Raw genomic sequence first — 13,643 nt, 5'->3', positions numbered from 1 at the left:
TTTGGCCAAAGGGACCCTCACTTTTATTTCAGATGCATATTGCAGAGAGGAACAATATGAGGAATATTATTTCAGTGCCCTGGGAAAAATTAGCAAGTCAAATATTGAAGCAGGCCTCCAGCATATGCCAAGGAGATTGCTTTGATCTTATCCACACTAAAAGCTCTATTATTAAATTTAGAGTCTGTGAACACATATCAGACCAATATACAATGCATATCTGAATACACATTTGAGAAGCAAAGGATGTTTTGACAAAGGGAAAAAGAATATTTTAGCCGAAAATATCAAAGTTACTGCAGCAATTGAAATACAAATGCCCCTTTTCATCTGGCTCAGGGCAGCCCACAAGCTGGGACCTGCCTGTCATTGAGGAGGAACTTCACCTGGTTCTCTGCTCAAGAAGCTGAGCTCACACCCTCCTCAAGCCCTTGGGCTTCACACACCAAGAGCTGCTCGGAGCCTGTGGGGGACAGAGCAGGGGCTGGGCCAGCCGTGGTGCAGGTTCAGCAGCCACCCCTGGGCACAGCACACCCTGGCACGGGGGCTCAGAGCTCCCTGCCACCGACACCGCGCGGAGCACCAACACTCACCATTTTATTATTGATTTCGTGGAAATGAATTTCACAGACTTTTTCCACCACGTCTTCATTTTCAAAAGTTACGAAGCCAAATCCTATTTAATAAAGACACAAAAAGGGGAGGGGTGAGGAAAACGTTAGTTAAGTATAGCAATTTCATTTTAATAAAGCATTATTTAGCCAGTGGGACTTTGGAAAACTTCCATAACAACACGCACGTGTGACTACACCTGCTGCCTATGGAGCTGCTCCTGAGCTTATTGCAACCTAATGGAGGGAAGAAGCATTGTCTCAGGGAAAATTAATACGGTTCTGTTCCAGCTCTTCCATAGGATTTAATGGAGAATTAAAACCTCCTTATGGATTTTTTGATCCATCCTGCAGAATTTAATGGATAGTTACACCCCAGTTACATGATGGCTAGGAAACTACTATAAGGCCGTATTTTCTTTTACACCTTATAGGTTTTTAAGAGCAAACTCTACAAAACCCAATTATATTTCTATGGAACCATATTGATTTCATCTCTTGTTTAATTCCACGGGACTTCTCCATTAGAGCTGACTCATTACACGACCCAAAAACCATAAAAATCCGGGAAGAGAGAAGATGATTCCTCATTTACCCCTGACAAGGAGAAAAACCCCAAAGCTTCCCAAACACAGAGCGGCACGTTGTGTTTCTGTGTGCTCTGCAGCTGCCGGGTCAGCCCTGCTCCGGAGGTGGTTATTTGTCCCTTTCTTCCTGAATTACTTCCTCTAATACCTCATCAGGACATCCTGAGGCCTCCAGGAACCCATTACATTTAAGGCCTCTGATCTAATCGTTCCTCTCTTCTCCACTGCTGCTTCAAAGAGCCGAGGATTTGGGCTGGTTCAGGCTGTTTGATGCGTGCTGCCTGCCCGTGGCTGTGACCGAGTCTGCTCTGCTGGGGCTGCACTAAAGGCGCCTGGCAGCCCAGCACAGCCACACACCGCGTTCCCTGCTCCTGCCTTCACAAAAATACCTCAGGCTAATGAAAAAACCCCACTCTCGTGTGCTGGAGAAGGCTCCTTGAGTCAACATCGACACCAACTATGCTGATGAAACCTTAAGAATCTGTTAAGAGGATGGAGTCCCTCCCCCAGACTGGAAAAGGCTGGGCTGTGCACTGCTGAGAAGCACACGGGGCCGAGCCTCTCGCACCCAGAGCGGCCTCGGCTCCAGAGGAAGGTGCATCTCCAGGTGAGGTGTGAGCAGTTTTTTGGCAGTGCACAGTACCTGTAGCCATGGGGAATGCTCCCATTCCACTTCACACCCTCTCACCGGGGGAAGGATCAGCAGGAATGGTTCCTAGCCTTCCTCCAAGGTGTAACACAGCAGACCAAGCTCACAACACTGCTCTGCTTTGCACTTAGAGCAGGCAGCAGCTTGAATTTTTTTACATAACTCACGTCTTTCATTTGCCTTCTAAATTACTCCATTTAAATCTACCTTAAACAGACCTGCATTAAACCTAAAATTTTTGTGGTTAACTGCCCGAATCTGGCATCCCAGGAATTCCAGAGCTGGGAGCCGGACCAGTGCGATGAGATGGCCAGGCTGGGGCTACAAGTCATTAATTGTTTGAGCACCAGCAACATCTTCATCATTAGCAGCTCATTAGCAAGTGCTGCAGTTGAGGATTTCTCTTTCAACTTGTGTCAGGTCTTGGTGCCAGGATGGAGGGGAGAGGGAATTTAGGAGATTAGCCCTAATATGCGAACACCACAAGGAAGCCGCTGCAGTCATTATGTGTCTGGACTCGGAAACGAATTTCCCGTTCTCATCCCACTCCATATGGCTTAAGCACAGGTTTATCAAGGAATTATTTGTCTGATTAAATCAGATGGCCACCCAGCTTTCTGCATTTCCAGATTTTCTAACAATAAAATAACAATCTGTAGGTGGTAGCAGCCATTTGCAGGTTTCTGAAGGGTTGTGGCACTTGGTCAGACTGGTCTGGAGAGGAAAACCAGAGGTGACCTGCAATGCCCAACACCCCGAACTCAGTGGGAGCAACCAGAGGATTTCCATCTGCAGGCACACAGGCACTTAAATTTCTCTCTGGGAGGGTGGAAAGGGCCTGGCACAGGTTCCCAGAGAAGCTGTGGCTGCCCCATCCCTGGAAGTGTGCAAGGCCAGGGCTTGGAGCAACCTGGGATAGTGGCAGGTATCCCTGCCCATGGCAGGGAGTGGAACTGGATGGGCTTTATGGTTTCTTCCAACTCAAACCATTCTGTGATTATTTTCTTGTTTCACGTTTTGGATATCAAATTCCAACTTTTACTAACTGCACCCACACAAAGATGCCCCTGCACGCATGGTCTTATTAGTTCTCATAATGAATACACACTCATATTTAAATTACCAAAACTCTCAGAAACCTTCCTGGGCTAAATAGACAATTATTTCTTCTGAGAGGTACTAAGAGTCAACAAAAAAATGGTTCTCGGAAAGTGTATGGAAAAGATTAACCCAAAACAAAGGCAGCTGTTGAAAACGGTGACAGAAATAGGATTCCGGTTGTCAAGGAGCACACGTTTTAAAATGAAATTATACTGCATCCTTCTGAATGAAGCTATTATTGGAAGCTAACAAGCTCTATTTAAGAGATAAGCATTTAACAGAGTCAAACGGTTGGGTTTTTTATTCAAATGAATAAAACTGAATATTCATTTGAATAATCTTTTCTGTAAAATAAAAGACAAAGAAGAGGGAGAAAAATAAAGTAAGAGGCAAACAGATGCCCCAGATGAGAGGCTCTGAGCCAAGCACCGGCACTAAAGGAAGCTGAGACATGTATCCACGACCTTCAGGTGAAAACCCCCCCTCCTCTGGTATCTACTGGGAATGAGGAGTCATTCCACTCCATTCATCTGCTGAAAAATAGGTCAGCCCACTCTATTCATCCACTGATTAGTGGGCACCAACAGGCACCAACATGATGCCAGCCTGGATACCTGACATCTGATAGCGCAGAACCCATCCTCCAATACACCCTGACACCAGAAAGGAGAAGAATTCACAAAAACTTCTTCATGGAAAGGGTTGGTAGGGGCTGCCCAGAGAGGTTTGGAGTGCACATCCCTGGAGGTGTCCAAGGAGGGCCTGGAGATGGCACTCAGTGCCCTGGGCTGGGGACAAGGCGGGGATTTGGCACAGCTGGAACTCAGTGATCTTGGAGGTCTTTTCCAACCCCAGTGGTTCTGGGGTTCTGTGAAAAACTTCCTCTGACCCCAAGCCTTGTTCAGCCACCAAAGCTGCCCAGGCCTGTGGGAAGGTGGCTCCACAGAGTCAGCTCAGCACGTTCTGCCACCGTATTCCAGAAATAAGACAAACATTGTCCAAAAAGGGACTGGAACCATAAAAAGATTAAAATACTGTAAAAGAACAGTCAGAAGCCATAAATGCTATTAAGAAGCCAGACTGAAGATACCAAATGTCAGGGCTCCCATGTTCTGCATTTTGGTTTTAATCACACTCTAACCAACAATTTCACGCTTTTGTCATCACTTCAGAGTTTTTACGTCAAACTTGGTAAAATATAGCTGAGATGACGACACCACAGCTACAGAATCCATCTCCATTCCCTGGCTGGCAGCACCATTCCCACAGCCCCAGGTCTGGCTGCACAGTGATCCGTGTCACAGCTGTGGCTGCACACGCCGAGGATGTCACCGGCTGGCAGAATTACAGGAAAGCAGCTTACCCGGGTAAAGGTCTCGCTGTCAGACCCCTGCTCGCTTACAACAAGCAAAACAAGGTGATTGCATCCCACGCCACTGAGGTTAAAGCCAGGCTAATGCTGGGGTTAACCCTGCTGGGCAGACCAGGACCCTTCCCCAGCCCCCAGCCACAGCACCAGCACCTCCATCACCGCCTGGTGCCTGAGCCAGATCCAGCTCACCAGGCAGGCACGGCTCTGAGGGGGCCCTCCAGCCACCCAAAAGATGCTCTGGAGGGTGAAGACACTGCAGCTAGAGCCTGTTTTACGCCCCCAGCTGGAGGTCACCTGATGATGTGGAGCGAGTCACTCAATCTCATCTGCTGTGCTGCCTCTGCCCGAGCTGTGCCCACACTGTGGGTGAGCCTGCGGCATCTCTGCAGCTGGGACAGCCTCGTCCTGCACTGACAGCAACCAGAGAGCTCCTGAAAATATTCTGGGAACTCGGGGATCACCAAGGCCCTTTTGTCCTGCACAGCAACCCTGAAGAAAGAGGGCAGGAGATGAGAGCAGGGAGAGGACAAAGGAGGAGATTTACACAGCCCCTGTCACACCAACACAGCCCTGCTTAAACCTTGCTCCTGCTGCTCAGCAAGAATCAGCCCACAGTCACTTGTCAGTGCAGATCAGTCCCCCTTCACACACACAGAACGCTCCACAGAGCCATCCTGCTCCTCACTCCCACCCATTTGGTGCTGGCACGAGTCCCTGGGGTCCCTGGGGTCCCTGTGGCCCTGGCGTTGGAGCTGCCTGAGCAGTGGCTGTGCTGACAGATGGGAATATCCAGCCTGACACGCGCTGCAGCTCCCAGCAGGGCCACAAGGAAATATCAGTTCAGGCTGTGCTCCCTCTTTGTGTCACGGCTCCGGACCTGACCCGCTCGCCTGCGTCTGCTCCTCTCCTCAGATCTCAGTTACTTAAGCTCTGAAATGCTGAAAAGTCCAGTCCTGCTGGTATTATTTATGCACCTGCTTTCTTGTTTATACCCATAGTTTGGCAGCTGGTCCTGTGAAAGGTAATAAAATGCCTTTCACAAGTAAAAAAAAAAAAATTAAAAATGAAGAAATGTGACCAGACAAGCCAGGCATAATAACATTAAAGCCCGTGTCAATTAATTTTTCCTCTTCTTGATAAACGAGCCCCATTCCATCCATTAATAATGAGGGAAGAAACAAGAAAAGTTGACACTAGTTTAATTTATTTTCTCAACTTGCCTGGTCATATTTCTCCCTGTTGCAAAGCTTTCCAGTGCTGCTGGGAATTGCAAGTGGCTCCCACACAGTCGATGCATAGATTGGTGTGAATCAATACCATTCTACTTTATTCACACGTCCCTTGTAATCAGAGAGGAAAAAGTTCCTTAGTAAGCTCCCAGCCTGCCAAGCTGCCTTACAAAAATAATAATAATAATAATAATAAACTTGCAGGTGGGGGTGGACAGGGGGATGTGAAACCACGTCCTGTGATCACTGTCACCAAATCTTGTCTTTGTAGATGAACAGAACACACCGAGCAGAGGGGTCAGGACATTTTAATTACCCAGACAGTGAAGCATGTCTGCAAAGGTACTACAAGTCATTACCCCCAGAGTCTGGGAATGGGGACCTGGGGGTTTAATCCCGTGTCAGGGCAAAGCCATTCACTCCTCAGCCCCGGAACCCGACAGCCAGGACTTGAAAACAGCCGACTTTGCCACCTCCTTATATTGTGCCTTTGAAGAAGTCACTTAAATATTCCCTGTGGTCTGCATCCAACACATTGCTTCCCCCTCACTTCCTTGTCCCTTCCTCCGAGTTTTCATACTGCAACTCAGCTTGTTAGAGCCAAAACCTGTCTAGGAGAAAAGCTGACAAAAGCTGTTATTTCCTATTATTACAATTTCCTGTGCTGCAAACACACAGAAGAAGAGGTTCTGGTTTCCAATGGAGCAGTTCTGCACATTCAGGGAACACAGCCATAATCTGAGACACATGTCTCAGATTTTACCTCCTCATCTCCAAGGAGGGGTTTGCTGGGGAGACTGGTGACCACATTTGAAGGTACCAAGGTGAACAGGATCTCACCTCCTCCTTGTGATAACCAGACCAGGAGAGAGATGCACCACCAGATGGAAGGGGAAGAAGGAGGTTAAAAGCTGTGGTCTAGGATGGAAAATATCCTCATTTAACTAATTTAGCATGTGCTCTCCAGTCCTGCTGCTGTGACTGACACCCACCAAAGCACAGTGTGCTAATGTACACCTTGGGTATGGAACACAGTCAGGTTCTCCTGGCAGACACAGGCAGCTATTTAAAGTGTCAGTATATTCTCCATGACAGGGGAGTAACTTCTCCAAATCAAATCAGCAGATAACCGAGCCCAGCCCCGCTCCGAGGCGCGGGCGTTTCCATCCCGGCGCGGCAGGAGAGCGGCGGTCAGCGCACAGCTGGACAAAGGGCACCAGCAAGATCCTCCTCTGCTTTTGTTTGGGAAAGCTGCAAGGCTCAGGCTCCTTGCTCGGCTGTGTGGCATTACCGAAGTGGTAACTGCTCAGTACAGGAAAAGGCAGCTCGGGGTGGGCAGCCATGTGGCAGCTGTCCTTCTGGACGGGGCAAAATCCACCCAAACCGGCTCTGGGGAGGGATTTTCCTGAGGTGAGGATGAAGGGACTTGTTCCTCTCTCAAATGAGCCATTCTGACCAAAGGTTTCCAGGTTCAAAGGGCACCGCTCAGGGCTGGGATGGGGTCCCAGGCCAAGCCCCTGCAGTGGCAGGAGCACCCAGGGACCCCTGCCCATGTCACTGACCATGCTCGTGTCAGCAGCACCTGAATTCCTGGTAATAAATTCTTCATAACAACAAATCTTCATTAAAATTTTATTTTATTAACGCTCTGAAATCAAACCAAAGCACTGAGTACATAATGACTGAGACGCACACTATGCAGAGCTTACTAAATGCCACTTTTATCATATTGTTAATTAACAGAAACGATTAATGTGTTCGCAGATCATTTAGAAGCATTAGCGGTGATCTAAGAAAAATTGCAGGTACGTGTGATACATCTGCACTTTTCCATGAATTTTCTACACAGGAGGCCCTGAAGTTTGTTCCTAGTTCAGCTTCTCTCTGTTGGGGACATCCGTCTCAACGGGCATGAATTTGTCAGCAGCTCGGGAATTAAAGCACCAGGCTGGAATGTGAGATGCTGCAGGAGAAAATGATCTCCACTGTTTTCCTCTTCCTCAGTATTTGAGAGCAGCCCCACCTTTACAGCCTTTCACTGCTCCCTGCTATTCTGGTACAGATTTCCCAGCTTCATAAGAAGTCAACAGCATGGAAATGCTGGGAATGCTGCTGGAGGGGAGATTACAGCAGACTCCAACAGGTTTCTTTTTGCTATCAGAGAAGAAAACCCCAAGTATTTGCAAAATCCAATTAATCCACCTACAACCTTGTGCTTCTGTCTATTCATTAGTGAGACCTAATGGCTGGGACAAAGGCCACCTGTCGCCCTGAAAACTCAGCTTCTGAGCTTGCTGACATGGTTTTCTAAGAACTTTCCCAGGACAGTAACTATAAACATAGATATGTGTACATTCTTTCTGTTACACGTCTTGTGATGGGCATCTCTTATGGCCAGTGCAGTGAGAAAGTGTTATCCTGACCATCCAATCCCTGGCCGTGGTCAGAAACCTATAAATCCTGGGAGGAAAAATAAACTTTCTCTTCTTTTCACCACACCTCGACCTGTGTCCGTGTGATCTATTCAGCACCAGCGGCAACAGCCACCACCCTCGATACCAGTCAGCCCAGCCAGACTCTCATCAAAAAATCAAACCCCTGATGCTGCCTCAGCCACTGAGTGCCACATCCTGCCATCTTTATCTGTTTGCCCACAGGCATCAGATACTCTCTGCCTGTCAATTCTTCCACAGTTTATTACCAAATTTCTAAAATATTACATTTTTTATTATATCCAAATTCACTTTATTGCATTTGACAATACAGATAATCACATACCATATGCTCTAATGTTTCGAACCCAATGCATGTTGACAGCAGTTTTTATTCATGATGCATAATTCCATCCAGGGCTGACAAAGGCAGCGCAGAACCCAGCCTGGTGTCATGGTTTGGAGGGGGGGAATCCTTTTTTCCATTTCCTTTTCTTCCTTTTAACAACAGATTTACGAAAGTGGGAGGAAAGATGCTTTGCTTTCTGAAGAAATAGGAAATTGGCTGAAAAGATGGTCTTATCAAAGAGATGTCTTCAAAATATTAATAACATGTGGGGGTTGGTTATTGCAATTATTTGCACATGAAACCTGCTGCTAATGGGGTGAGAGAAGCACAAGGGCTCATCAGGAGGGAGCAAAGGCTGGGGCAGTGTGGGGGGCACAAGGCTGGACCCCCCCTCCTGCACATCCTCCTGCCTGGCTGTGGCCACTCAGTGCTGAGACCAGCTCCTCTTCCCCAGGTGAGGGTGGGGGGGACCCCCATGTCCTGGGGTGGCTGGGGGAGAGTCCCCATGTGAGAATCCAAGCAATCCCATATCCCAACCTCGTATCCAGGCAATAAACAACTTGAGAGATGGCCACGCTGTGCAAACCAAACAGGATGCTACGTCTAAATTAAGCTGTAATGACCCGCTCCGAGCTCTTTATTAGCCAGGTAATGATCATTTAAGAGGAGGTTACTATCTTGAGCCAAGGGCACCTAATACCATTACTGAACTTGTTAAAACCTGCCAAGCAAGTCATTATTTCCAACGCTATTTCCTTCTCTCTTAACACAGCTTTCTGCCTCCCCCCTTGTGCTGCTCGGCCGTAAATCCTGGGATCACGCAGGCTTGGTCACCCTTCCCCAGGAGGCTGAATTTAGCTCCCACTCGCCTCGAGCAGGCTGGACACAAGACAAATACTGCACAAAAAGCAAGCGCTGGAAAACTCTCACTGCATGAGCTTTAAGGTCCCTTCCACCCCAAACCTTCTTTGTTTTGGAAGAATTCTGTGATTCTCTGATAACGAGACACTGAGATGTTCTCCTACTTGTCCCTGTCATGCCCCCCAGGGAAACAACATTTAATCCCCCCATATCCCTCGTCAACCTCCAGTCTTGCGAAGGCTCATATAAGGAGGAAAAAAAAAAGAGGGGGAAAAAAAGGGAAAAGCCCAAAGGACACAGGCAGCTGCAGACTTGTAGAAGTCTGTGCTAAACTCTGCTGGGTGTTGGCACATCTGATGTGCTCGCTGAGGCACTGCCAGTGCCGAGGCACCGGGTCTGCCGAGGATCCGTGCCCAGGGGAGAGGATCCGGCTGGGAAGGAGCAGAGCCGGCTGCCTCTCACAGCATCCCAGCGTGGACAATATTATGAATGACACCAGCAAGCTGCCAGCTCAGGAACTCATTACTGTCAAGGTAGAGCGTGGCTGGCTGCCAGGCCCCCAGCCCTCACGCTTGCTATGCCAGAACATCCACACACAATTTAATTGCATTATAATTTCAAAAGTGCTTTTCAAACTGGAAAAAGGCATTCACTGATTAACCAGCGAAGAGCAAAATTGTTTATGAAATTGAATACAAAAAGCTACAGAAATGTAATTGGGTTGTTCTAGCACCTAATTTTCAAGCCATTTTCCCACTTATTTAATCACGAGATACAAAAGGAACTAGTGAATTGACTTCATACTAATTAGATTACTCCCTGCGATACTCCAAGCCTATATTCCAACTGGTTGATAGTGCTGCTTTAAACAGAACAAAAAATGGAGCAACAGCTTGTCTGGGGCCATAATGCATTTGTTTCCCATCAACCCTCTTCTACTGGAGGGCCATAAAACCCAGGCCACATTCCCCCTAACCTGCCATTGCCAGTCACCCAGAAAGCACTCACTTTCCCAAAAAGGAATGACAATCATTTGCCAAATGATCCTGGCTGCTCCCAGGTGCCAGCTCAGGACTCCCCATCACAGTGATCACCCAGGTGGGGAATCCCTCTGGAGCGGGGAGCGCCCACAGCTGGAATCAGCAGCACATTAAAAATGTCACGTACAACAGAGGAACTGGCTGTCCCCAGCAATGAACACTAAGGTTCCCCAAGCAGGGAAGAGCCAGTGAAGGGGAGCTCTTGTTCCCACTGGTGGGTGCAGGAAAAGCCCCACAGGCAGAGCTGAGCTCTGGGTCTGGCCCAGGGGCTAAAGCCACCACAGAATTACTGCCAACATGACCAGGGCTGTTCTAAACACTTGGTGCAAGGTTATCTCTTGATAGACAATATTAGTCCCTTTTCCAGCAGCAAACCAGGGGAGCAGCAGACAGCTTATTTTATTCTAAATCAAGTCACTAAATTAACAGAAATTTTATCAAGTCTCTGGTCTCCTGAAGAACAGTATTTGAAGATCCATCTACGCCTGCTCCTTCACAGTGTATGCTGGCAGAAGTTTTTTTAAAGCTGCCCAAGACCCACTCTGCACCTGATACAATCTGCTCACAGCTTTTCCACTAATTTTAAATGTTATTAGGTGCAACATAATTGATTATATAATCAAATGTGGAATGTACATTATCAAGATATTGTAGCACTTCACAGGCCATTTAATCAGCATATCTGGGACTGTGCCAAAATGAATTAGCCTGCATTAAATTTCAAGTACATATTATTGGTTGTATTTGTCTCCATGTTTAAGCAGGCGCTTGCTCTTACAAAAGAAATCTGAAATCCTTCAATTATAGAAATAGGTTATTAAAAAAGTGTGAGTGTTCTTTCCCAGAGCTGTCTCTTCTGCAACCAAGAGCCCAAAGGTGCTTTTCTGTGACAAAGAGGGGGGACAGTGTGTTCCCACCTGCAATGGGGCATTTGTGGGTGCCCTCTATGGGGAAGCTGGGAGGGGCAGACCCCCAGCTTGCCCCTGTCCAGTCCCGTTTGTGCCACACCTCAGCCATGGTCCAGTTTCAGGCTGTCACAGAAAACCAGCAGGAATCAGTGTCCCCTGGCTGGTGACAGGGCCACGGTTCAGCCCTGCCCCAGTGCCCCTCTGTCCCTGAAGCCGACTGAAAAGGGATTTTAAAGAAGGATTTCTGCCTGATTTCAGCAAGTGGAGGAGAAGCACGAGGCAGCTCTGTGGTGAAGGAACGAGGCCAAAACCTGCCACTGCTGCTGCTCCTCTCCGAGCACCTGCCAAGCCCAGAACCTTCCCCTTGTTTGTGCTGCTGAAATTTAACCCCCCCACCGTGGATTCTGGGGTACAGCAGCTGCCAGAGGTGCCCCCAGAGAAATGATGCAGCTCCAGAACTGACTTTGCAGGGAGAAATGTTTCCAGCAGCTGAACGGCCACGATCAAGGTGACTCCTGCCTACCTGGATCCTGCAGCAGCAGCAGCAGAGAGACAGCTCAGGGCTGAGGGGGACAGAGCCCCCCCAAAACACACACGGCTCCAGGCTCCTGGCTGCCAGCAGAGGTTACAGAGTCCTCCCTGCAAACTGCAGAGGGTGGAAGGCCAAGTGAAGGGCACTTTGCTGGGAGTGTGCAGGTGTCCTTCTCTCATTAACGCACGAGCACCAGCCAAGATAAATGGGCAGCTGAAAGGCCACAGGCTCCAAGAGTGGTGCTGGTGATGCTGCTGGCAGCTGTCCCTGCAGTTCCCAGGCAGAGCACCAGTGTGGGGCTCAATCCAGCAGAGACACCCCCTCCCTACTGGTGCTGCCAGTGTCAGACCAGTGTGGCCCCAGCATCGCTGTGGGGAAGCGCTGCAGGAGCCACCAACTCAAATGCTCAGGTGAACAAGGCCATGAGGGCACATTTTACAGGTATACCCCACCCTGGAGTGCAGAAAGCCCCCCATCTTCATTAATGTTTTTCCTCACTGTGCTTTAGCTGCTGGATATGCATCCCTCACCCAGGTGAAATGCTGCTGCTGTGCCCACAACCCGCTGACACGCTTTCCTGCAGCTCTGCAGCCTGCATGGATCTCACCCTCCCTGGGCTGCAGCCCAAGGCTCTGCCAGCCCTGGCTGGGAAGGAGAGCACAGACTCTCCGGTGCCCTGCTGACTCCATGCATCACAATGCAAAGGAATATCAAATCAGGCACCAAACAACAAAAAAACTATTCAAGGAATGGAAATAATTGACTTGGGTCAAGGGAAATACCAGCAAAAATGAGCAGCTTAGCCTCAGGTTAAGCTAATCCCTTTGAGCTGTGCAGTATGACCCCTCTGGACTAAAACTTCAGGCAGCACACAACATTCCTGGGCATTATTAATATCCTTGGCCAGGACTCCATCCCTGCTGCTCACGCACCGTATCAGTATTTGCCTAAGCAAACAATGCAGACTGCTGTGAGAGAGCGCGCCCGGCCAGGACAGACGCTCTGAATGCACGCACCACTTGTTCCTCTGGATACACATGTAAAGAGCGAAGTATTTGCTCAGCTATTCCTGGAAACCAGCTCCCACCACCACGGAGAGGCCAGCACACTGCAGCTCCCACCACCACCAAGGGTGTGAGATACAGCCTCAAACATCCCTGAAAATGCCGACCCAGCTTTCCCCTGTGTGCATGGGCTGAGAACAAGGAAAAAGTTCAAATTGCTTGGGTGCGTGTTCCCCGGAAAGCTCTGATAAAAGTGCATGAGGTGGGGGAAAACACCCTTTTAATGTAAGCTTGATTTTTGTTCAGGACCACAGGTGAAGTGAGGTAACAGAATCACAGAATGGGTTGGGCTGGGAGGGTCCTTGAAGCCTGTTCCATTCCACCCTCCTGCCACGGGCAGGAACACCTTCAGGGTGCTCAGACCCCCACCCACTGCCTTCAGCTGTCAGTGTCTCCTCATTAACACCAGAGATGCTGCATCCATACTTCTCCCCTGAAACAGCCAAACAGATTTGCTTCTACAGTAATAGCTCCAGATAGTCAGGAGTGATCAGATTTTACACATGTCCAGGGGCAAAAGCTGACAGTGGCCATTAAAATGTATATATAAAATTTTTAATATGGCATACATTTTTTTTTATACGGCAGACACACTTATCCCGACACCTGTTCACACGGAAAACCTGAATCCAGCACCGAGACATCCTGGGAAGTGGGTCCTGTCTGTGCTCTCCCTTCTGCTCCCCGTGAAGAAGGAGGAGGTGACACAGGGCTTGGGGCCAGGCACGGTTCCTTTGTGAGCAGCCCACGTCCAACCCATCACCCTCCAGTGACCCCACAGGAGCCCAGCACCCGCAGCTCTGCCCGACCCTCCAGGAAACTGAGGATGCTTCTGCTTTCCCAGCTGCCTGTCTCGCCCGAGGGGCACGGGCAGGGCAGCAGCACAGCGCCTCAGCCCTGCCAGAGCC

General features: G+C 48.9%; 1 protein-coding gene across 13 annotated transcripts in view; it reads right to left on the bottom strand.

Annotated features, from left to right (window-relative positions):
• MSI2 (musashi RNA binding protein 2) overlaps positions 1-13,643 on the bottom strand; it is a 203,143-nt gene that overhangs the window by 45,616 nt on the left and 143,884 nt on the right. For all 13 annotated transcript variants that reach the window (XM_014255075.2, XM_014255071.2, XM_014255072.2 and 10 more), the window contains one exon: positions 594-676. In XM_014255075.2, coding sequence (XP_014110550.1) covers positions 594-676 — 83 coding nt within the window. The remainder of the gene's footprint in view (positions 1-593; positions 677-13,643) is intronic.

The sequence above is a fragment of the Pseudopodoces humilis genome, chromosome 23 (genome assembly GCF_049639895.1).
Source record: "Pseudopodoces humilis isolate 2021_Gansu_Grassland_sample_001 chromosome 23, ASM4963989v1, whole genome shotgun sequence".
Classification (NCBI taxonomy): domain Eukaryota; kingdom Metazoa; phylum Chordata; class Aves; order Passeriformes; family Paridae; genus Pseudopodoces; species Pseudopodoces humilis.
The sequence above is the reverse complement of the archived record's forward strand: the minus strand, read 5'-3'. Positions and strand labels throughout refer to the sequence as shown.